Source organism: Piliocolobus tephrosceles, chromosome 3, assembly GCF_002776525.5.
Source record: "Piliocolobus tephrosceles isolate RC106 chromosome 3, ASM277652v3, whole genome shotgun sequence".
In the NCBI taxonomy this organism is placed as follows: domain Eukaryota; kingdom Metazoa; phylum Chordata; class Mammalia; order Primates; family Cercopithecidae; genus Piliocolobus; species Piliocolobus tephrosceles.
This window is the reverse complement of record NC_045436.1, coordinates 39664335-39689170: the sequence shown is the minus strand read 5'-3', so window position 1 is coordinate 39689170 and position 24836 is coordinate 39664335. Positions and strand designations below refer to the sequence as shown.

The following is a 24836-nucleotide window of genomic DNA, read 5'->3' as shown; positions in this document are numbered from 1 at the left end:
TTATGGTTATTTATTTTTTATTTCTGAGACAGAGTCTTGCTTTGTCACCCAGATTATAGTGCAGTGGTGTGATCATAGCTACTGCAGCCTCAAACTGCTTGACTCACATGGTCTTCCTGCCTTGGCCTCCCAAAGCGCTGGGATTATAGACATGAGCCACTGCAAAGCGCTGGGATTATAGACATGAGCCACTGCACCCGGCCCATTTTATGACTATTCTAGGGAGCTGTTGGTAGATTGTGTTCTTTAATTATCTTTCCACAGGGCTTTTGTACATTTCTTTCCTTCTGCTTGGAACACTTCCTCCTGCAGATATTCATGTGACTTGCTTCCAATATTTTGTTCAAATGTCACCTTTGCAATGAAGCCTTTACTGACCACCCTCTTTAGTATTGCAGCACCCATCCTCTGCATTCACTACTCCCCTTCTGTGCTTTTTCTTTATCTTCTATTGTGATGTAAATTTACCTATGCACACACTTCCTCAATGAGGTCAAGAAATTTTGTCTTTTTTTTTCTTCCTTTACTGATGTATCCTGTAGCACATAGAGTAGTGCCTGGCACATAATCAGTGCTCAATAAAAACACTTTAAATGAATGGAGGCAGAAGTTGTTTAACATCTTGTGAGATGTGACCCTGTCCCAGGTATACCTGAGACGTGTTTTGTTTCTCAGTTGTACCTTTTCTTTTTGTTTTTCTTTTTTGTGAGACGCAGTCTTGCTCTGTCGCCACGCTGGAGTACAGTGGCACAATCTTGGCTCACTGCAACCTCAGCCTCCTGGGTTCAAGCGATTCCCCTGCTTCAGCCTCCCGAGTAGCTGGAACTACAGGCACATGCCACCACACCCAGCTAATTTTTGTACTTTTAGTAGAGACGGGGTTTCACCATGTTGGCCAGGATGGTCTCAATCTCTTGACTTCGTGATCCGCCCGCCTCAGCCTCCCAAAGTGTTGGGATTGCAGGCATGAGCCACTGCGCCCGGCCTCAGTTGTATCTTTTATTCACTTTGTAGCTGCCATTTCTTTGCAAGGAGCAGTGACTGAATTGAGGCATATCAGAACCTAATTGAAAAATTGTGGCCAGGTGTGGCAGCTCACATTCGTAATCCCAACAGTTTGAGAGGGTGGGGCAGGTAGATTGTTTGAGCCCAGGAGTTCAAGACCAGCCTGGGCAACATAGTGAAACCTGGCCTCTAACAAAAAATACAAAAGTTAACCAAGTGTGGTGCTGCATGCCTGTAGTCCTTGGGAGGCTGAGGTATGAGGATCCCTTGAGCCTGGGAGGTGGAAGTTGCAGTGAACTGATATTGCAACACTGCACTCCAGCCAAGGCAACAGAAAGAGAAAAAAAAATTGTATAATTTGGTTAACGACTTAACCAAATAGGCATTCAGTGACTAGAACCAGAATCAGAGGGAGGCAGATATCTTATGCACACTGTGTTTGGGAATCCAAACTTAAACTGACAGGTGAAATCATTAAAAGGTCAATTAAGAAGAGCCAAGGGCTGGACACAGTGGCTCACGCCTGTAATCCCAACACTTTGGGAGACCAAGGCAGGCAGATCATGAGGTCGGTAGATTGAGACCATCCTGGCTAACATGGTGAAACCCCATCTCTACTAAAAATACAAAAAAATTAGCCTGGCATGGTGGCGGCGGGTACCTGTAATCCCAGCTACTCGGGAGGCTGAAGCAGGAGAATGGCGTGAACCCGGGAGGTGGAGCTTGTAGTGAGCCGAGATTGTGCCACTGCACTCCAGCCTGGGCGACAGAGCAGGACTCTGTCTCCAAAAAAAAAAAAAAAAAAAAAAAAAAAGCCAAATAAGCTTTTATGGAAAAAAAAAGTCACCTTTTTGATATGTTATGTTCCCGAGACTTGTTAAATGCTTTTATTCTACATAGTAACTTGATTATTTACTGTTATTTATTCTAGTCAAATGCCAACTAATTTAGTACCAGATGAAATATTTTCTTGTAATAAAATCATTTAAAAATTAACTGATTTTTTCAGATTCATTCAGATATGTTTTTTAAAATTCAGTCATTTCTTCATGCTAAATTAATTGCAAAAAATGCAGTTTCCCTTTTTAAAAAAATTGTATTAAACTTTAGTAGATACATTTTACTTGGCCAAAAAAATAAAACTGAGTTCAATTCCATTTAAGAACCATTTATTGAGCATGTATATGTGAAAAATAGAAATATAAGATAGACATAACTGACTGTAACACAAGACATAAATGACTACAAATAAGGTAAAATGAACAAGAACTGTAAGTAGAAAGATGACCTGTGGGATTTCAGATGAGAAAGTGGCATACTGTCAACTTGAAAGCAGAGATGCAGAAGTAGAGGACTTGCACCTAAATTGCTGGGTTCTCATTTGTTACCTGTGTCCAGGCAAGTTTCTCTCTTTAGATCTGTTTTCTTATTTACAAATGAAGGATGATAATATCAACCTCATGGGAGTGTTGTAGGGATTGAGATAATACATGTTGCCATGTAGACAGAGAATTCAGAGAGGTTAATTGATGCCTAGACTTAGTAAGTCCTAAACATAAGTGGTGGTGAGGGCAGTGAATAATGTAGCCGTTGTACTACTCACCCAGAGAAGTTACTGTGGTCTGAGAACTCAGTTCCAATAGGAGAAGCTCATACTGAGCCACAGTTCATTTAGCAAACATGTATCAAGCACCCACTAAAGCTAGGAACTCTACTAGACCTGAGAGAATGATGAACAGGGAACACCCATGCCCACGTGGAGGTCATGACACTAAAGAGTAGTCAGGCTGGGTGCCTGTAATCCCAGCATTTTGGGAGGCCAAGACAGGAGGGTCACTTGAGCCCAGGAGTTGAGACTTCAACTCCCGGCAACTCGAACTATGGGCATCATAGGGAGACCTTGTCTCTAAACAACAAAACAAAAACAAAAAAATTATCTAAGTGTGGTGGCTATGATTCCAGCTACTCAGGAAGCTGAGGTGGGAGGATCACTTGAGCCTAGGAGGTTGTGGCTGCACAGTGAGCCATGATAATGCTACTGCACTCTAGCCTGGGCAGCAGAGTTGAGACCCTGGAGAGAGAGAGAGAGAGAGAGAGAGAGAGATTAGGTAGATAGATAGGATAGATTTCAGAAAGGCCTGGGGAACAGTGTGAGGAAAGGCAGTCAGCTCTGAAGTTAAAAATAACCCAGATGTCCTTAACTGATGGAAAAATGAACAAAATGTTGTATATCCATACCATGGACTATTCAGCTACAAAAGCAATGAACTGCTGATAAATGTTGCAACATGGATGAACCTTTAAAAGAAGCCAGTCACCAAATGCCACATATCTTATGGTTCCATATACATGAAGTGTCCAGAATTGGCAAATCTACAGAGCTAGAAAGTAGATTATGGGTGCCTTGGATGTGGAAAGGGGTTTATGGGGAGTGACTGCTAATAAGCATGGTGTTTCTTTTGGGAATGATGAAAATATTCAAAGTAAATTGCAGTGATAGTTGCACAACTCTTGATATACTAAAAAAACATTGAATCGTGTACCTTAAATGGGGGAATTGTGTGGTCTGTGAATTACAGCTCAATAAAAGCTTTTAAAAAGACCAACAAAACACCAGCAGTTTGGGAGACCAAGGTGGGAGGATCACTTGAGCTCAGGAGTTAGAGACCAGCCTGGGAAATATAGGGAGACCCCATCTCTACCTACTTACTCACCTATGTGCCTGCCTACCTACCTACCTACCTACCTACCTACCTACCTACCTACATAAATAAATGAAGATTTAGCCAGGCATGGTGGTACACACCTATGGTCCCGGCTACTCAGTAGGTGATGTAGGAGGATCACTTAAGCCCAGGAGGTTAAGGTTGCAGTGAGCCGAGATTGTGCCGCTGCACTCCCACCTGGGTGACAGAGTGAGACCCTGTCTCAAAAGGAACAAACAAAAAACTCATTAGTACTCTGTGGGCAGGCAACCCAAAGTCATCTTGACTTGGCTGTTGAGTGAACAGAAGACATGGCAAAGATAGGGTCAGGGGTCAGTTGAATGCACCCTTTGAAAGGAGCATTATCTTGTCATAAAAGGAAGCCACTGAGGGCTGAGTGGTGCGTGATCACCCAGTCATACCTGTGAGAGACTGAATATACTGACACCTGTGCCAACAGGAATGATAGATTCCAGGGAGTGGTGGAAGATAGGGTGTTAGCCAACTGTTACAGGGCAATGTCAAGAGTTCAGGTAAGAGAGAAGGAACCAAGGAATAGAAGTAGAGATGCTTGAAAACCACGTAAGAAGTAAAAAGGCCTAAATGTGAACAGCTGGTGAGGAAAGGAGAAAGGATGACTCTCTGAATTCTAGCATGAGTGAAGGGGCATGTGCTAACACCAACGGAGATAGAAGAGAACAGGAACAATTAAAAATACAGTTCTTAAAGGCCCTGGACACTGTAGCCAGAGCCATTTCGGTGAGATACAGAAGCCACATCTTGCTTGAAGAGAATTGGAGCAAACAGGCAATCTCCATGCCTGTTCCTCTTATAGTCTGTGCAGTCAACTTTTTGGCCTTGCAGAAAGGCACATCATTTGAGTCACTTAAGTACTATGACCTGAGCCATCTACATTGTATGTAGTTCACTTTCCTCTCTCTGGAGCATTATTTTCTAACTCTATAGTGAGACCTATTTTTTTTTCCCAATGAAAAGCTAAATAGTGATTAGGATAACTTAAGGAATATTGAGATTTCTCAGCCTGTTCAAGTACTAGAGCAGTGTTAGTTTTTTCCTAACTTTGTTGGAAATGGATTACTTCTGAAGAAGAAATCCTATCACATACCCATTGAAAACTGGTAAAAATAGAGCCTATCTATGTCCAAAGTCCTAGAAGATGGTTCTCACCACTGGGATAAATGGATGAATGTGCTCCCTGGGATAGATCCAGGTTCTGTGGAGCTGAAACTAACACAGTATGGAAGGGAGGCCCTTTTTGAAAAAAGAATGTGAAATTGGGCCGGGTGCAGTGACTCACACCTGTAATCCCATCGCTTTGGGAGGCCGAGGCAGGCAGATCACAAGGTCAGGATATCAAGACCATCCTGGCCAACATGGTGAAACCCTGTCTTTACTAAAAGTACAAAAAATTAGCTGGCCATGGTGGCACGCACCTGTAGTCCCAGCTACTCGGGAGGCTGAGGCAGGAGAATCATTTGAACATGGGAGGTGGAGGTTGCAGCGAGCCGAGATTGCACCACTGCACTCCAGCCTGGCGACAGAGCAAGACAGCCTGACGACAGAGCGAGACTGTCTCAAAAATAAAAAGTGAAATTGAGACCACATATTTAGATATAAGGCCTTAGAAGATCGCTGAAGCTTAAGCCTCATTAGCTTCATGGCAGATCTTCCTTTGATCTTGATAATGATGGTGGTGGGGATGATGGGGGTGACTGTTAACACATTGAGCACTCATGCGTCAGGCATTGTTCCAAGCAGTTTTTACATATTAATCCTCAAAACGACCCAGGGCGCAGTAGCAGAGGTGCAGAGAAGTCATGCCGAAGGTCACACAGTGGGAAGCGGAGTTGTTAGGAGAGGGAAGAAGGGCAGTATGGAAAAGAACACGAAACGGAGAGCAGAGGCCTTCATGAATGTCAGCTTCGCCACCCCTCTGTGGGGAACCTGGGGGAAAATCACTTACCTTTGCATGGACGTCCTTGATTTCACCTGTAAAAAAGGAATATTGATGCATGTCATGACTCCTTGACTCTGTTGTTCTGAGATCGAGAGAATGTGTGAAGGTGCTTCATGAAGGTAAAGTGCTTGGAAACGTAGTATATTACACAGCTTTCTCTTCCACCTCAGTACTGTTGCTGAGGCTTAAAAATTCATTTAATTTTGCTTACTTTTCATTTCACTTGTAATGTGTCTAATTTATTTCTTGGACATGATTCTTGTTCTCAGGTTACTTGTCTGCAAGACTTTTTTGGTGATGACGATGTTTTTATTGCATGTGGACCAGAAAAATTCCGTTATGCCCAAGATGACTTTGTCCTGGATCATAGTGGTAAGGCAACTCTTCAGCTAATTCGTTTTTCCATCTTTGTAACCCCTGAAATGAAGGCTTGGAATTTAGCCACTCAGTTCATGCATGTTAAGAAGTCTGGCATGTTGAGGGAAGATAGCATTGGCAGTACTATTTTTGAACCAATGAAAATAAGGAATAACATGAAAGCATTTGCCTACTTATAAGAAAGAGAGAGAGAGAGAGAATCACCCAAAGCCTAATTCAAGTAGTTTTCACTTTTAGCAATTCAGTTCTCTCTCTTATTGCATTGTTTTGCCGTTGAAATGTTCCATGCTTTCCTTCAGAATGGTGGTTGGCTATGCCAACTTAGATGCGTGGAGAGTGTTGAACATGAAACAGTTGTCCATTTTTTTGTGATGTGTATGCATAAGGAAATCTATATTAAAAAGAAATAGATAAAAGGATAATACCTGTTAATGGTGATTATCTGAGGTGTGTTTCAACTTCATTGGGTTTTTTTTGGTAGCAACTTTTTTGTTTTTTTTAATTGAGACAGTGTCTCCTTTTGTCTCCCAGCCTGGAGTGCAGTGGTACGATCACAGTTCACTGAAGCCTTGACTGTGCTCCTGGATTCAAGTAATGCTCCTGCCTCAGCCTCCTTAGTAGCTAGGATTAAAGACATAAGCCACCGTTCCTGGCTAATTTTTAAATTTTTTGTAGCGACAGGGTCTTGCTGGGTTGCCCAGGCTAGTCTTAAACTCCTGGCCTCAAATGATCCTTGCACCTCAGCCTCCCAAAGTGCTGGGATACACACACACACACACACACACACACATGCACACACACTTACTTTGTTTATATACAGTCATGTACCATGTAAGGATGCTTTGGTCAGTGATGGACTACATGTATGATTGTAGCACCGTGAGGAGTTTTACCATACCTTCTCTATGTTTAGATGCACAAATCTTTACCATTGTGTTATAGTTGCCTGCAGTATTTGGTACAGTTACATGCTGTACAGGTTTGTAACCTAGGAGCGATAGACTATACCATATAGTCTGGGTGAGTACTGGGCTACACCACCTAGATTTGTGTAACTTTACTCCATGATGTTCACACAATGAATTAATTGCCTAATAATGCACTTCTCAAATGTATCCTCATAGTTAAGTAACATATGACTATATTTAGAAACAAAGCTATTTCATGCGTGAGATGAAAAAATCCCCTTTTCCTGACTTTGGCCAATATATGGAATTTTCAAGTAGTATTTGGCAATAACAATCTCAACTATTTCATGTATTGTTGGTCCTGGGGATATTGTTTTACCCTATTGTCTTAAATTGCTTTAAACCTATGACAGTAGTAGTGATTCTTTTAACTGATAGTAAAGTCAGCTTCCTCTTTAAATGAAGTAAAATCATACACACATCACATTTCAGAGGAGAGCGATCTTAGAGATATGGTCCTCCTCTTTAATTTTATAAATGAGGAAAGCTGGCTTTTAAAAAGGTAGCCAGTAGACCACTTGTAGTTGTAGTGTTTCTGACAGTCCAGAGTTAGAGAACTATACTACCAAATAAATAGAGTGATACGCAGGCTTTTAAAATTTTGTGAGGATACATTCTGTGGTACCGAACTTCCTTGTGTCATTCCCTCTTGTTGCACTATGTCAGTCATTCATGAACTTGGGGGTCATTCAGCATCAACTTTTGTTTTTGTTTTTTCATCTCTGCCAAATTTGATGGTTTCTATATTCTGTTGGACTGGCCCTATTTCAGGCTGGTGATACCACTGGAAAGTCCTTAATTATAGATAATGTCCTGTTACGTTATCTGTGCTAGTGCTCTCCCTCGTTCCTGTGTGGTTAAGGTTAAATACAAAATACAATTTGTATATCATCTGTATTTTACATCTTTCTTAAATTTAGCTTTAGTTTCATAATATTTCTTTGATGTCAGTTGTCATTTTGAAAGCTGAGCCACTGAAACGAAATATGTTCTAGGTTATAAAGTTAATACACATAATAATATTTGTTGAGCCACTTACTCTGTATGTACAGGCATTGTACTCAGTGCTTCATGGGTATGTTGTACATTGATTTAAGCTACTTGGGTCATTGGTAGTTTTTGTTGATGGTGATCAGGGCCTGCAATAGTTAGAAGTTGGTGAGAGCTATTGATTTCTTCCCTTTCGATCTCGAGTTACTTAACCTTCTACAAAGTAGGGATAATAATGGCTGTTTGATAAGGTTTTGTGAGGATTAAATGCATTAATATATGTCATGCAGTTGGGAGTGTGCCTGTCACATAGTAATATGTGTCCACTGCTATCTTTGTTGTTGTTGTTGTTAATAATATTACACCAACACCATTATGTGGTAAAATTTTACAATGATTTTACAATGAGCAAGTCTCAGACCTAATTCTGCCACAGATACATTTATTAGGAGGCAAAGATTTTTTTTAAAATCAGTTATTTAACTTGTGTTGTAATCTTAATGAAGTCCCAACTCTGTGCTTTTAGACTTCTGGTAACATCTTGCGTTAAAGGCCCATTCAGAATCCATGGAATTCAGTTTACTTGATTTTAGTGAAGTAACTAAATCCTCGATTAATAGTTAGATACGGGATTGGTTCCAATTCGTAAACCTAGGATGGAGTTCTGCAGTTTTAGGTTGTTGGCTCTTGCTGCTCATAAAGGAGTAGCAATACATTTAAGATGTTTCTAATAATCCACACACACCTTTCAGCAGTCGGATACTTTAACATCCACAATGCTAATTAGGCAGAAGTTGCTCCCTTTGTGTGAGGTTTCGATTAGAGTCTTTCAGATGCTAACTAGCCTCCCCTTGGGTGTATTTTCCTGATTAGTGTACTTCACTTGTCAGTTTACTGCCACTGGGGCATAGACTAAAATTAATCCACATTTTAAACTTCCTGCATAAATTGAAGTATTTTAGAGTAAACTACTACAGACAGTATGTTATCTAATTTAACCCTTATAACAAGCCTATGATGCAAGTTTTCTTCTTATCCCAATTTCATTAGGAAAAAATAACTCAGGCTTACAGCCAAGGCCCGGTTAACAAATGTCAAATCCATAGTTCATTCAAAATCTACACAACTTCAAAACCCATGTTCTTCATCATTCAAATTAGAAGTGATTACTTTAGCTATAATTACTTCTGCTATTGTAAATATTATTTTATTTGGTGATGTATGGAAAGAACAGTTATTGTTTAAAGCTATTCAGCCAGGCATGGTGGTTCACGCCTGTAATCCCAGCATTTTGGGAGGTCGAGGCGAGCGGATTACCTGAGATCAGAAGTTCGAGACCAGCCTGGCCAACATGGTGAAACCCTGTCTCTACTGAAAATACAGAAAATTAGCCGGGCGTGGTGGTGGGCGCCTTTAGCCCCAGCTACAGGCCAGAGGCTGAGACAGGAGAATCACTTGAACCTGGGAGGCAGAGGTTGCAGTGAGCCGATACCGCCCCACTGCACTTCAGCCTGGGCGACAGAGCGAGACTCCATCTCAAGAAAAAAAAAAAGCTATTTTCCTCATTTTTGATGTTCCATACTTTGAGAAGTTGGAACATAGTTCAGGAGGGGGTTCATGAGTTAGAGTCCCATGCCCTTTTAAAATAAGGCAATCAAGAAGTTGGAGAGCATAATAAAATTATAGTCTTTGCCTATCAGTACTACCAATTTTAAAAGATAGTTGCACATGTATAGATTAGGCTGTGGATGTTTGTGTGTATCAAGTTAGGACATTGGAATGTCTGTACTTAATTAGCTCCATCTGGAACAATGAGGTGACGTCCTAAAATGTGTAGCCTTGGCGGGGCATGGTGGCTCATGCCTGTAGTCCCAGCACTTTGGGAGGCTGAGGCGGGTGTACTGCCTGAGGTCAGGAGTTTGACACCAGCCTGGCCAACATAGTGAAACCCCTTCTCTACTAAAAATACGTAAGATTATCCGAGCATGGTGGTAGGCACCTGTAATCCCAGCTACTTGGGAGGCTGAGGCAAGAGAACCGCTTGAATCCGGGAGGCAGAGGTTGCAGTGAGCCCAGATCGCGCCATTGCACTCCAGCCTGGGCAACAAGAATGAAACTCTGTCTCAGGGGTTGGGGGGTGTGGGGGGGATGCGGGGGGGAAGATGTATAGCCTGGCTGAAGGTAAACTCAGCTGTACTTTTGGGACAACTGCTTTGTATGTTAAATTGTTTAACAGTCATAGAGAAATTATCAGGTAATAGTTCTGGTCAGTAAACAATTACATGTAAATCTGATTTGGGTCGTTACTAAAACCAGATTTAGTTAATGCACTTTTGTTCTTTTCTAGAATGCCGTGTCCTGAAGTCATCTTATTCTCGATCCTCAGCTGTTAAGTATTCTGGATCCAAAAGCCCTGGGCCCTCTCGACGCAGCAAATCACCAGCTTCAGGTAGTTAGTGGAAAGGATGGTCATAGCAGGAACAGATCATTTTCCTTCTGTTTTCTCTAATTTTTATGAATTAGTAATCTTTGCTGGGGTCGTATGCAGCCAAGTTCCAGAAAAACAGAGATGACGTGACTTTTAAAACCAAAAGTTAAGTCTGTTTTCCCAAGTTATAAGAATTCTCCTCAGAGACTTGTGTAGTTTTGTTCTGACACATTTTCTTGGGAACAGCTTGATGATCTAGATTCTGCTGGTATTTACATAGAAGTGTTTCACATTTGGACCTCTGTGTACTGCATTTTGAATTTTGTGCTTTATGATTGTGGATAATTATTTTCTTAACATTATATCTTTTTTTAAAAACATATGCACACACTCTACCCAGAAATGTATTTACTTGATATATTTCCACTGTCTTCTCCCTCATCAAATGGTACATTCATAGCAGTGATTATTGTTGAAAAGTAATATTTTGCTTATTTAAGAGTCAGACTTACCAGTAATAAAGTTTCTTGCAAGTCTTAAGCCTATAAATTTGTCATAATTTTTACTGGGCATTTTTAAACATTAAAAACGTACATAAATATCTTCATATATTGATTTTATGGGTTTGTTTGTAATAATTAAGAATAAGTCTGTTGATATCATTTCCCCTTAAGGAAAGAATTGTGAAAAAACCATGATTTTACAGGTGGTGAATCTAGAACATGTGAAAGTGGTATCAATAACAATGGCCTCAAGCATTAGACTTCATAAAAGACCAAGTTTTTCAGACATTCCACTATTCGCCTTTTCCCCTTTCAGCACCCCTCAACTTTCTGTAGGGCAGGTTGTTTTACCCTTTTTGAACACACATTTAGAGCTGCTGAATAACCACTCTCCTTACTGTCTTCTGCTCTGTGTATACTGCATGTGTACAGTAAAGCGGGGTGGCCACTACTCCAGTGCCTATTCTACAGCCAAATCCCCAGGTGAGCCATGACTATTGTGGCTTTGTTGCTCTGCTGGGTTTTTGTTTCTGTTTTTTTTTTTTTTTGCCACTTTTCTGTTTCCTTTTGCTCCATTTCCATGAATGTATCTGGCTTATTCCAGTGCACATCTGTGTGGTATGAAATGCTTTGCATTGCACAAGACACTTTAGCCTCCTGTATTCATTAGAGAGCTGGTTATCATCATCAGATTACCAAGTGCCTGTCTGTATAGTCAGGAATACAAAGCGATTGAGGAGGCACATCACTGTAAGGTGTCCATCTTCTAGTTAATTTGGAGAAATGTTCTGTTACCGAAAAAGTCTAAAGTTTGTTGGTACTATGAAAATAGCCATAGAAGAAATTTTGGTCTTCTATGCTCACCCCCTCCCCACCATGGGGTTTTAACAGTTTAGGAATCACTGAAATCTTAGAAGTACTTCATAATAGCATCTGCCAGTGTAGGATTATGAAGTGTTTCTTACATATACAGAGAGGCAACACTGCAATATTTCTAGTTGTCAAATATTTATTTTCCTGGAGTTATAGACTCAGCCTTTTCTCTCTAAAAATGGGACAATTAACAATATGTGTATTTTTATCTGAAAATACCTCTGTTATTAACCTTATTTCAAATTGTATCATGCTTTCTGTAAAGTATCTTAAAACTGAGAAAGCTAATATAGAGATGAGACTTGCATAAATACACTGACCTGGGTTAATCAAAGGGTAGATGTACTTTTGGTGATAGCTTTACAGATGCTTGTTACATCAGTAAAAATAATTAAATAGCTGGGCATGGAGGTACCACCTGTGGTCCCATCTTCTCCGAGGCTGAGGCAGGAGGATCCCTCGAGGCCAGGAGTTTGAGGCTGTGATGAGCTGTGATGATAGTGCCTGTGAATAGCCACTGCACTCTAGCCTGGGCAATGTAGCAAGGCCCTGTCTCTTTTAAAAATTTTTAATAAAAGGGAGAGTGGTTCAAGAATCAGGTATGATTAATTCAATTTTGTCCTCCTAAGGTCCAAAGAGAAAAATTAACATACTGACCTAAAAACATGTCTCACAGCCACATTTGTCCTGCGGACTGGTAGCTACAGAAGATAGCCTAATAAATGTATACATAACTCTTACCTTGAATTTATAATACTTAGAAACTGATGAAGGAAAATCATAGCATTCTAGTACACACAATTTTCAATTAAGTCCAAATCTGGATTTGAGTTAATAGAGTAAGCCTCAAACTCATCAAGTAAAAGTTGTAAGATTTTAAAACCACATTTTAGAGAGAAAATGATCTTTTTTATAAGAGATTAATTCAAAGTGTGTTCGACACTTCAGCTATAGAAAACCAAAAGCCTGAGTCAACCACTGGGATGTGAGTGAATCTGAAGAAAGCTACTATATTTATCTGCATAGTGCTTATCTGTATAGTGCTATATAGTTCTTTCCACTTTCTACCACCATGAAGGACAGAATTTTGTATTATTAAAAGCCATGGTACTCAGGAGTGTTTTTACAGATTACTTTAGCTATGGTGTATCTGTTGACATTTTTTAAATTCCATGGGACTAATGAAATTCAAACAGAGCTGGTAACTTTATGCACATAATATTGTACCTTTTCAGTCTTGGGACGGAGGTCCCAAATGAAGTCTTGAGACTGCCTTGAGTGAAGTCTTCTGGTTGACTAAATCCTTCAACAAAACTCTATCAGAATAGCTAAATAGTATGTAAAAAGCACATAGATATGAAGCTAGGTAACATAAATGGATAAATGGTTACTGTTGCCCAGGCTGGAGTGCAGTGGTGTGATCTTGGCTCACTCCACCTCCGCCTCAGGGGTTCAAGCTATTCTCCTGCCTCAGCCTCCTGAGTAGCTGGGACTATAGGCATGTGCCACCACGCCTGGCTAATTTTTGTATTTTTAGTAGAGATGAGGTTTCACCATGTTGGCCAGGCTGGTCTCTAACTCCTGATATCAAGTGATCCACCTGCCTCAGCCTCCCAAAGTGCTGGGATTATAGACGTGAGCCATTGTGCCTGGCCATTATTTTAGAATTTTAGCTTCTGAATCTTTCTTAGTCTGCCAAGATAAAAGTATTCAAAGAAAACAAAAAAAACCTCAAGTTTATTTCTTTCCTTAGAGTTGAGGGGAGAGGGATAAAATTTCAGGAGTGAAAATCCAAGGGTGTAGCGGAAGAGTGGAAGCATGAGGTGCTGGCTGATGGTGGCACATCTTCTGCTTGCGGCAGCAATGGAAGTTGCAGGGGGAGAGGGCATGACATGGTGCTGTCCAGGGTCCCCATTAGCCTCTCCAAAACTGGAGAAATGTGCAAATAAGTGAAATTAAGAACAACTCATTCAAGCACATTGTTTAGAACCTTCCAAATGCTATAAAAACTTAGAGGACTATATGTGATTAGTATCTCTTTAGGATGAGTTATTTTGGTGAAAATATAGACATGTAGTTATTGACATCAGTTAAATCCCTGGCAATGAGTTTTGTTAAGAAACTAGGCCTGGGCAGGGGATATATTTTAGGGAGACTGATCTACTGCAGAGATCACTATCTGCTGGAACTGCTTTTTCTCCTTCACTCCCTTTCCTACAATCATTCCAAGGTAGCCTTTGCTATCAGTGTGGGATTGGAATACCAGTGAACACTAACAGTGCATACTGATTAGGAGCTGGTGACCTGTGCAGATTGCTGTGTGAGAGGGAGACAATACCGAAAAAAAAAGGGGAAAAAAAGGAAAATTTAGTTTCAGCTCACGGCTAGCTTACTAGTTTATTGTGGGCCATAATCTCTATTTTGTGTGAATTCCATTGAAAAAGATTTTTTTAAACACTATTTTTTAGCGCAGTTTTAGGTTCACAGCCAAAGGTACATGTTTCCTGTGTACTTCCTTGCCTGCAGACTTGCATAACTTCTATTATCCACATCCCCAATTAGAGTGCTGCATTTGTTAACAGTTGATGAGCCTGCATTGAAATCCCCTTAGCACCCAAGAGCCATAGTTTACATGGAGGTTCATTCTTGGTGTTGTGTGTTTTCTGGGTTTGGACAAGTTTGTAATGACATATATTCACCATTACAGTATCATACAGTCTCACTGCCCTAAAAACCCTTTGTGCTCTACCTTTTAAAGAAGTTTTTTAGGGGCCGGGTGCAGTGGCTCAAGCCTGTAATCCCAGCACTTTGGGAGGCCGAGACGGGTGGATCACGAGGTCAGGAGATAGAGACCATCCTGACTAACGCGGTGAAACCCCGTCTCTACTAAAAAAATACAAAAAAACTAGCTGGGCGTGGTGGCGGGCACCTGTAGTCCCAGCTACTCGGGAGGCTGAGGCAGGAGAATGGCGTAAACCCGGGAGGCGGAGCTTGCGGTGAGCCGAGATCCGGCCACTGCACCCCAGCCTGGGCTACAGAGCGAGACTCCATCTCAAAAAAAAAAAAAAAAAAAGTTTTTTAGAAGAAATAACATTAATTGAAATTTAACTTGATTGAGAAATAACCAGGGCTGTTGAATACTCTTAAATATTTTTAATTGTACAGTTAATTGTGTTACACTTGTATTCTAAGTACCCACATGTATTTGTTAATAAAATCTAGATCACTGACCGTTATTTTTGAATGAGGGTTTTGAGTCAGAAAAATTAAAGTTTTGGAAACTTAAAATTACTGAAAAAAGTTCTCATTTTTATTGGAATTTTAAAATGAGCAGTACAATAAATGTGACTTCATAAACCAAGATATTCCTGTTTACAGGTGATTCTTGTAATCATTAGTACTCATTGATCCACAATTTCTGCCTCTGCTCAAGGACTGGTACTCATTTTTTTTGAGTCACCTATTCAGGACCTTTACCTGTGCTTTTGTTTTTTTATACTTATTAGCATGATTTAAAATAATAGTTGTCGCTCTCTCATGTTTTTTTGTTTTTTTTTTTTTTTTTTTTTAAAGAATAAAAAGCAAGTGAGCATCTCTTTTCTTTCCAAAAAGATGAATGACACTTTTCATCTACTTTGGGCAAAAACTTTGAAGATTTGTAATAAAACGGATTATAAATACTCTATTTAGAGGAGAAAAACATATCAATACTTGATATTAACTACTAGCTTTGTGAAATTACTGCAGAAATAGATTCTAATGATACAATCAGGCATAAGCAAAAGTCATACTGAAATGTTTGACCAGAATTCTGTAGTATAGAATCTGCAAACGAACCTTTTCTGGGAGAGAGGTTTCAAAGTTTTCAAAAACTGAACACTTTTTTCGGTTATTTTTTAAATTTCCAAATTTAATTTTCTGGGGGAAAGGTTCATTTGCAGATTCTATACTACATAATGCTAGCATAGGATCTAAATCGAGCTTTCAGCCAAAGAAGTGTATGGAGGTTTAGAGCAGATGTATAGAAAACTACCAAGATTTGTGGACAAATGGGGGAGGATAAGCTGTGTAGAAAAGAAAATGGAAGGAATTAGAAATAAGTAGTCTAGATGAAAAAGGTTGAAGAATGTTTTTCACAGACTTCGAGCAAATCAGTAGGAATTATAGGGAAAACTACCAGTAGATTTTCCCTTTTCATTAAGAAAATACTTAGAAAATGTGTTTGTATTATGGTGTAATTGATTTGGGAGAGCCACACAAACTTCTTGGTTATCCAACTTCTTAGTTATGTTGATATGCACCAAGATAGTGGATATTGAAGGTTATGGAACAGCCTTCATAGTAAACCATTACAAATACAACAGCCATCTCTACCTTTGCTGGCAGTCAGGATACATGGACAAGTTCTTGTTCACATCACTAATTCCATAATGTCTTCTGTATTTGTTTATATAGCTGTTGGAAAACTACTATTGAAAATAGTTCTAGTTTCACTCTTTGATTTTTTTTTTTTTTTGTCTGTAATGCAATAAGATACATTCTTTTTGCTTTTTGCTGATTTGCCGTCTGCTTTGAGCTGAAAATGAGTTGAAGCTTCATTGGACCTATATTGTGCATGCACCTAGTGTATTTATACAGTCTGGTTATTGTGGGTTTTAATGGGACTTCTGTCTTCTTTGTTGTCTCATGGGCAGTTAATGGAACTCCCAGCAGCCAACTTTCTACTCCTAAATCTACGAAATCCTCCAGTTCCTCTCCAACTAGTCCAGGAAGTTTCAGAGGATTAAAGGTATGGAATAGGATATGTGGCATATTCGTGTGATTTTGTTATTTTGAGTAGCAGTTTAATTTGTTTAGGGTCTTGGGTACAGTAACAAATTAAAAAGAGTTTAGGATTTGGAACCTGGTAGACTTGACTTCGAATCCTGTGTACTGCTGTAATTTTGACCAACTCGCTTAACTCCTCTGAGCTGAAGTGTTTCTCATCTCTAAAATGGGAACATGGGGTTATAGTGTTCTTATTTTAGAGATGAACATAATGTAAAGTATAATAAATAGTAGTTTTCCAATTATTATCAAAATGATTTGCAGCAGTAAAGCCTTGGAGAACATCATGATTCTTTGAAAAATCTTCTTTTGAGTCATGACTTTAATATTGCTAACATAATTTGAGTTTTTCAAAAGCCTAAAATGAAGTGAAATACTAGCATAATGTTTATACTCACAAGTGATAACACAAGGAAAATATGGTCATCTTTAGTGAGGAACTTAGGAACAATCTTAGCTATTGACTATGATGTCCTAAAAATATAAGCAGTAACAATATGATTAGCAGTTGGTTTAATAGACAGTTATCTAGTAGAGATGAGCAAAACCAATTGTGCAAATTTCAACAAGTTTTATTTGATTTAGTAGTTCCTAATAATTTAAATTTAGAAGAGAAAATTTGCCTGGTAAAATAACAGTAAATAATTACAGCTAAAGGTGGAATTTCTAGCCAGACGTGATGGCTCACGCCTGTAATCCCAGCACTTTGGGAGGCTGAGGCAGGTGGATCACTTGAGGTCAGGAGTTCAAGACCAGCCTGGCCAACATGGTGAAACCCCGACTCTACTAAAAATACAAAAATTAGCCAGGCATGGTAGTACAAACCTGTAATCCCAGCTACTTGGCAGGCTGAGGTGGGAGAATCACTTGGATCCAGGAGGTGGAGGTTGCAGTGAGCTGAGATTGCGCCACTGCACTCCAGCCTGGGTGACAAAGTGAGACTGTGTCTCAAAAAAAAAAAAAAAAAAAAAGGAATTTCCTTTGTAGAAACAAAGGGTTGTCTGCATGGTAATGAATTCTGACAATACTGATGTATACACATGTCATGTATGTGTATACATAAATTAACTTTAATTCCCTTTATGTGTTTCTATATCAGATATATTATTAGGAATGTATTTTCCAAAGTTGGTTCCTAAAACACTTCAAATATAGTCCTAGAGGATTTCTTTAAAGATGTTGAAGTGTATTTTTTTATTAGTAAACTTAATGGTTAGAACCCCACCACCCTTGCATGAGTGAGGAATGGGAACCTGCCAAGCCCAGCCTCTCTGACACCTTCAGAGCAGCGTGTGAGGTCTGTGCTTCTCCACTTCTCAGAAGGTTTTGTTCTCCAATTGACTGTAAGGTTTGCTTGTCTTGCCCTGAGAATGTTGTGTGTCCCTCAGAGTGGACTTGTATAATGTTTAAGTACCTGAGAATAAAAAGAGGAATTCTGGAAAAGGACAGAGCATCTGTTTTTGTGCCTGCTTGCTTATCCTTGGCAGAATTTCGGCTGAGACTGGTAGGACGTTTGGAAGTATGGAATATCTAGCTCTCACCTATTTGTAATTACTGAAAGCTCCTTATATTTATCAAAAGAAGCAGGCATTTTTCTGAAGTGCTGACTTAAGTCAGTTCATAATGTGATTTCAGTGGACTTTTAAATTGTCAATTCCCAGAAAAGTTATATAAATTAAAAATTACTAGTAAGCTAATTATTTTCAGATTTTTCTCCTATTTTCCCTGGAACAAATTGGAAGTACATTGTTATTAATAGAGGTAACTTTCAAGAGAACTAAAATAAAAATAAGTTGATTTACCTCTTTTCAGATTTGTTGTTTCATCATTTGTTAAAGCAAAAGCAGGTGGATCCTAGAGCTGGTTAATTGTTCTAGGGTAGACCTAGGATAACCTTTCCAGTGAGCCACATGCCAAGGTCATTCATATTTCTCTCCCAGGCCATTGCCCCAGGCAGGGCTGAGATCCTTGACGAAGGGCCACTTTGGGGGATCAGATGGGACACTTTAGTGCCTGCTTACTCTGGGTCTTGGTCATTTCCCAATTTTTTGTTACCCATTGGTAACCCCAGCTCCCATCTTCCTAGTTCATCTTCAACTGTAAACCCAGTATTGTCATTTTCTGTTTTTGCCACTAGGCTAGTTGGTGCTGCTTATTAGTAATTTCAACTATAGCTTCAGGACAGGACAGCTAACCATTTCAAGGAAATACATGTTAATATTCTGTGCACACACCTGCTTCACAGATGCATGCATACTTGTGCAGGATCACTCACATTTGTGAAGAGTAATGGAATTTTTAAGACATAATAAATTGTGTTATTGCTGAGACATTAAGTAAAATTGTTCCTTCTATGCTAGGTGTATCGTAATTATTGTAGTAACCCCAGCATTTAGCACACAGTAAATGCTCAAGGATTACTTATTCACACCAAGAGGAATGAAGACTAATTTGTTCATTAAGGGAAATGCTGATTACTGCTCAAGATTGAAGATAAGATTAGAAGTAAGATAAAGAACAGTCATCTTTCCAGGACCACCCCTGTTCTCCACCACTGTGCCTGAGGCCTGTGGGCTTTGCTGACAGCTGTGATACCTCCTCTGGGTTTTCTTTTTCTTATTTGTAAAACAAGGACTTTTGATTTTAAATGAGCTGTAAAATGCTAGGAATATAGTTCTGTTAACTTGCGGAAAAACCTAACTAAAAGGCTAGGAAGTGTATTTTTTGCCCTTCTACTTCAATGCTGATGTAAAACCACTGAATTTTACTTTAAACAGGAGTAACTAATGTCTCTGCCACACTGATTCAGCTTTTAGGCCACAATCCCAAAGCTCTCTAACTACTGCCTATTCTCATGGATCCTGCCTTATGGAAATTTCATCTCATTACAGTTCCCATAATCTATAGTATATATTGTCATTGGGATGAAAACCTGCTTTTTAAATAATGCAATTTAGTCAGGTTACTTTACTGTACCAAATACCCTAATTTTGATGTCATTGCAAGGCACCAACTTATTTTTTTCTATTCAATGGCATGACAGATGAGGAATTACAGATAATTACTGTGTGTTAGCACTATGCGTTTCCCTTCCCTTCATTTAAAATCGCTTATTAAGATCAGTTAAGAGGGAATGTCTGGGAATGGAGGATTGTTTTTCATGGGCAGGAACTCGTTACCACTATTTATCCTAGTTAGATGCTTTAATGGCCTTGGGGGATAGATAATCTTTTTCCAGAGAATCAGAGAATTGATAAAAGCAAGCAAACCGAGCCAGGACAGCATGTGCAGGAGCTGACAGTCTCTGTAGCTGCCAGGACACAGCTTTTGGCATTGCTGGTTTTTTTACTATCTGGATTTTATTCACTAGGGAACTAAATAAGGTTAAGGGTAAGCAGAATTTGATGTTCTGTCACAGTTTTTCCCTCTTTGTATCCATATCTGGGAATTATTTTAATATTTTGGTGGGGGCATTGAAAGAACTGAAAATGAAAATAGGATGATATGTTTAATCTCTGATCATGGATTGTTAGTGGCCCTTTGGTTTGCTCATTAAGAAAGATATAAAAAATAGACAATCTACCCTGCTCTCCACAAAAAGTACTCGTAGTTTTCTCAGTACTCTTATGAGGAAGATGATTCTGCTAAGACTGTGTTCTTCGAGGGACTGGACAAAAGCCAGTAGCAGAAGCAAAGCTTTCTTCAACTTGTGAATAATTTTTTTTGCAGATGATCATGTAAGAAATAGGGTGGCGACCAAGTAATTAAGGTTCTTTAAACCTAAAACTGAAAGACGTTAGGACAACTGAGAGTTAGTGGTATCTTGATTATATATTTGTTTTGTTCAAGTAGTGTTAAAGGAAAAACACTAATTATTCCAGATCCTTGTTAAAGACTATAAGGGAGACTTTATTCAAAGAGTGGGGGTGGTCCCTGGCAGTTGGTATAGAGACCGTTGTAGTAGAGCCTTGCAGGGAGGAAAAGAGGAAATCCAGCTCCAACAAGGAAAAGTGGGGATTTATAATGAAGGAGCAGGGTAGGAATCAGCAGATGGAAGAGTATTAGAGGAACCATCCAGCCTAAGAGGCTTCCGGCTCAACTGACTTGATAGGCTTATTGCTGAAGGCAGGCTGGGCTGATCTGACATCAGAGTCAGACACCAAGTACAGGGGATTTTCCCTAAACTGACTTAACAGGAATCTTGCTCAGACCTCAGCCTGTTCTGCAGGGACAAGGAGGGAAACCCAAGGTTGGGCCTAGTCAAGCAGAGGACTCGGAGGAACCTGACTGAAGTTTTGGTCATAAAAGAGTTTTTGTCAGTAGTTACCTAAAACCATAGAGTGTAAAAACTGGAAGTAGTTTCAAACCTTGTTTAGTCTTCAAGATAGAGAAACTGACTTTTTTTTTTGTTTTTTATTTTTGTTTGTGTGTTTGTTTGTTTTTTGAGACGGAGTCTTGCTGTGTCGCCCAGGCTGGAGTGCAGTGGTGCGATCTTGGCTCACTGCAACCTCCACCTCCCGGGTTCAAGTGATTCTCTTGTCTCAGCCTCCTGAGTAACGCATTTGCTCCACATGAGAAAAGGTTGAGAGATTGGGAGGGGAATAGGGAGGGGGGAGGTGTGGGAAAAAGAGGGAGGAAATCCTGGGGCTAGGGAGGAGGCTGGGTGAATGGGGTGGAAAGACAGAGAAAAATACCTGGTGGCAACTTTTCCTGAGAGGCTTGGGGGAAAATCATGCTAATAGGTATCTAATGGGAGCTCCTTGAAAGTGAAACTGTCTATACTGTGCCCATTATTTCCACCTAACCCCATAAAGCTTTAGTAAAATCACAGAGTTCACAATAACTTAGGGTTTTTGGTATTCTTTGGAAGACAGTACTCAGTGGAGCTGAGTATTGTCAAGATTTGTATAGATTGGAATTAGCATAGTCCAGGTTCAGCAGATACATGGGTTACAGGGATGTGGGATGAGGTTCTGTGGTAGGCCTGTGATGAAGTCACACTGTGGGTATGATGGCATAGCTGGGTGTTGAGCCCATGCTCATAAACACTACCAGCCCCAAGGACGCAGTGGGAAAGCAAGACCAGTCTTCTTAAATGATTGGAAACAACATGATCAGACCAAAAGTTGGTAAAATTAGTTATTAAACTGTTTGAACTTAGGGAATCTGGCTTTCTTGATGGTCAGGGCTGTTCCTGGTGATGGTCACCTAGGGAGGAGGCATCTCTGCAGGCCACACATAGCCTCTCTTACCTCAGTGGCTCCAGGCTGCCTTCCACAGCCGGGAACATGGGGAGCCCAGGGACTTCTGAAGTGAGGACAATTCATGCCAAGTTGTACTATGCCTTTGTTAGGAGGCTACAAAGCTCCTTGAGACTCTGGTTTATTTTCCTTTTGTCCTCTAATGCTTAAAGTTTTTTTGTGATTATTCCGAGCTATTCTAGTTAAGCTGAGGGTTATCAAGACAAAAGTCTTGGTCTACTTGGGCCAGATTATTAAGGTGGGAACGGTGCCCCCTGGTGTGCAGCTACACCAGGTTATTCTGGCAAGGCACGGTGACTCACACCTTTAATCCCAGCACTTGGGGAAACCTGAGCTCCCTCCCTCCTTTGCTGCCCCCTCCATTTGGAAACGGACACAGGATGGTGATCAAAAGCATGTGAAATGTGACAGCTCTTTTAGAATTTGTCTAGCAGGGTTTCTGGTGGTACCAGAAGACTCCAAGCAGGTAAATCTATTAAAACGTTTAGGGCCAGGTGCGGTGGCTCACACCTGTGATCCCAGCACTTTGGGACGCCAGGGTGGTTGGATCACGAGTTCAGGGGCTCAAGACCAGCCTGGCTGGTCATAGAGATGGCAAAACCCCATCTCTATGAAAAATACAAAAATTAACCAGGCATGGTGGCGGGTTCCTGTAATCCCAGCTACTTGGGAGGCTGAGGCAGGAGAATCCCTTGAACCCGGGAGGCAGAGGTTGCAGTGAGCCGAGATCCTGCCACTTCACTCCGGCCTGGGCTATAGGGCAAGACTCCGACTTAAAATTAAAAATGGAAAAAAAGCATGTGAAGTCCAAGTGCCTAGGTTTGATCTTGGCATGGTCACTTTTAAGCTGTTTTACCTTGGGCAAGTCACATCACCCCTATCTGTGAAAAAAGGGATTAATAGGACCTGCCGCACAGGATTGAGATTGATTAAATATGGAGAAAGCAGTCAGGATAGCCTTGTTATTCTTTCTTACCATAAACCTTGGCATTTCCAGGTTCCATTTTCACATAGAGGCAGTTTCTCTTACAAAAAACTAACATGCAGTGGTGTACAAGGGGGAAAGAGAAAGTGAGAGAAGTCAGACTCCAGATTTTATTACCTCCTCTGCTTTTCTATCACCAGCTTTTCCTCTCAACTTTCCCTTCATCTCCGCTTTCCTGCTGCCTTCACATATTCCAACCCTAACAGTAATCTATAAATGACTCTGTTACAAACAGGTTATCCCACCTGGGAGGCTGAGGCGGGAGAATCGCTTGAATCCAGGAGGTGGAGGTTGCACTGAGCCGAGATCACACCACTGCACTCCAGCCTGGGCAACAGAGCAAGACTCTGTCTCCAGGAAAAAAAAAAAAAAAAAAAAAGGTTATTACTGCAAGGCATGGTGGCTCACGCCTTTAATCCCAGCACTTTGGGAGGCCAGGGTGGGAGGATCCCCTGAGGTCAGGAGTTTGAGACCAGCCTGGGCAAAATGGTGAAATCCTATCTCTACTAAAAATAAAAAGCTTTGCTGGGTGTGGTGGCATGTGCCCCTGCCCATAGTCCCAGCTACTTGGGCGGCTGAGGCAGGAGAATCACTTGAACCCAGGAGGCAGAGGTTGCAGTGAGCCGAGATTGCGCCATTGCACTCCAGCCTGGGCGACAAGAATGAGACTCTGTCTCAAAAAAAAAAAAAAAAAAAAAAAAAAGGAAAAACGTTATCCCAAAACTTAGCAGCTTAAAACAAAAGTAAAAAATTTATTTTCACACACAGCTCTGATGGGTCAGAAATTCAGGAGCAGCTTCACTGGGTGGTTCTGGCTCAAGATCTTTCATGAGGTTGCAGTCAAGATGCGTCCCAGGCCAGAACTGCCTGAAGGCTTGGCTGGGAATGGAGGATGCCCCTCTGTGGTCACTCATTCACTTGCTGGCAAGCTGGTGCTGGCTGTTGGCAGGAGGCCTCGGTTACTCGCCATGTGGACCTCTCCATAAGCTGGCTTGAGTTTCCTCAGAACACCGCAGGTGGCTTTCCCCAGAACCCAGTGATAAGAAAGAGAGAGAGAGTGCCATACAGAAGCTGTCCATTCTGTGACCTAGCCTTGGAAGCCAGACCCCATATCTTCCATAATATCTTGGTGGTCACACACCAGCCCAACTCAGCATGGGGAGATTGATCACAAGGGCATGAAAAACAGGAGGTGGGGCTCACAAGGGCTATTGTGGAGTCTGGCAGTCACACCAGCCTTCTCTCCATTTTCATCTCTTTATTAGCCACTCAGAATTTCTGCCCTGGGCTGCTCCAGCTTCCTCATCCTGTCCTTTCCAACCTTCCTGTCCATCCTCTGTTTTGAGGGCTGCCAGAGTCTCACGCCATCAATTTTATTGCTTTGTTCTCCTTCCAGTCCTTTTGTTCCTCAGACTGATGACTCCCTACTCATTCTTTTTCGTCCTCTTCAAATCCTAGAATCCCACCCCAGCGGACATCGTTTGCTTCTTTTAATGCGCTCGTCTTCCTGATTCTCTGTTTTTCTGCTTGACCCCAGCCTATGATCTTCTGTTCCCTCTGTTCAAGTCCCTCAGAGTCTCTTCAATCTAGCTGATAACTTCTCCCAAAGGAATATTTGCTATGCTTAAATCACAGCATTTTCTTTGGGACAGATAGGCAATAAAGAGTAGTAAATGTGTCATCAGCTGCCAGATGGATGAAGAAAGCATTTCCCTGAACTTTAATTCATCATTCATGTTCCAGTTTAAGACTTTTAAGGCAGTAGTAACTTAAGGCTTCAGAGTCACAGCACATCTGTGGACACTGAGGGATAAAATGTTTCGTGTTTTGATGCTGAAGTGTATGCCTGGAGGCTGTCTGCTGTGAGCATTCTTGCTGGTTGAAAGAAGGAAGAAAAAAGTACATGTGAAACATTATCCAACATCTTGAGATTAT

The 24836-nt window shown here is 40.7% G+C and overlaps 1 protein-coding gene and 1 non-coding gene across 7 annotated transcripts in view; both read left to right on the top strand.

Moving 5' to 3' along the window:
- The window catches only part of DCLK2 (doublecortin like kinase 2), a 179657-nt gene that overhangs the window by 111480 nt on the left and 43341 nt on the right, over positions 1 to 24836 (top strand). For 2 of the 6 annotated variants that reach the window (XM_023227447.3, XM_031935313.1), the window contains exons 3-6: positions 5958 to 6060; positions 10372 to 10473; positions 11388 to 11438; positions 16523 to 16617. In XM_023227447.3, coding sequence (XP_023083215.1) covers positions 5958 to 6060; positions 10372 to 10473; positions 11388 to 11438; positions 16523 to 16617 — 351 coding nt within the window. The remainder of the gene's footprint in view (positions 1 to 5957; positions 6061 to 10371; positions 10474 to 11387; positions 11439 to 16522; positions 16618 to 24836) is intronic. The other 4 variants (XM_023227457.3, XM_023227460.3, XR_004228875.1 and 1 more) reach the window with 2 other exon arrangements.
- On the top strand, positions 22317 to 22379 carry LOC111554214. Its single transcript, XR_002735182.1, has one exon. It is a non-coding gene; the product is annotated as a U7 small nuclear RNA (small nuclear RNA).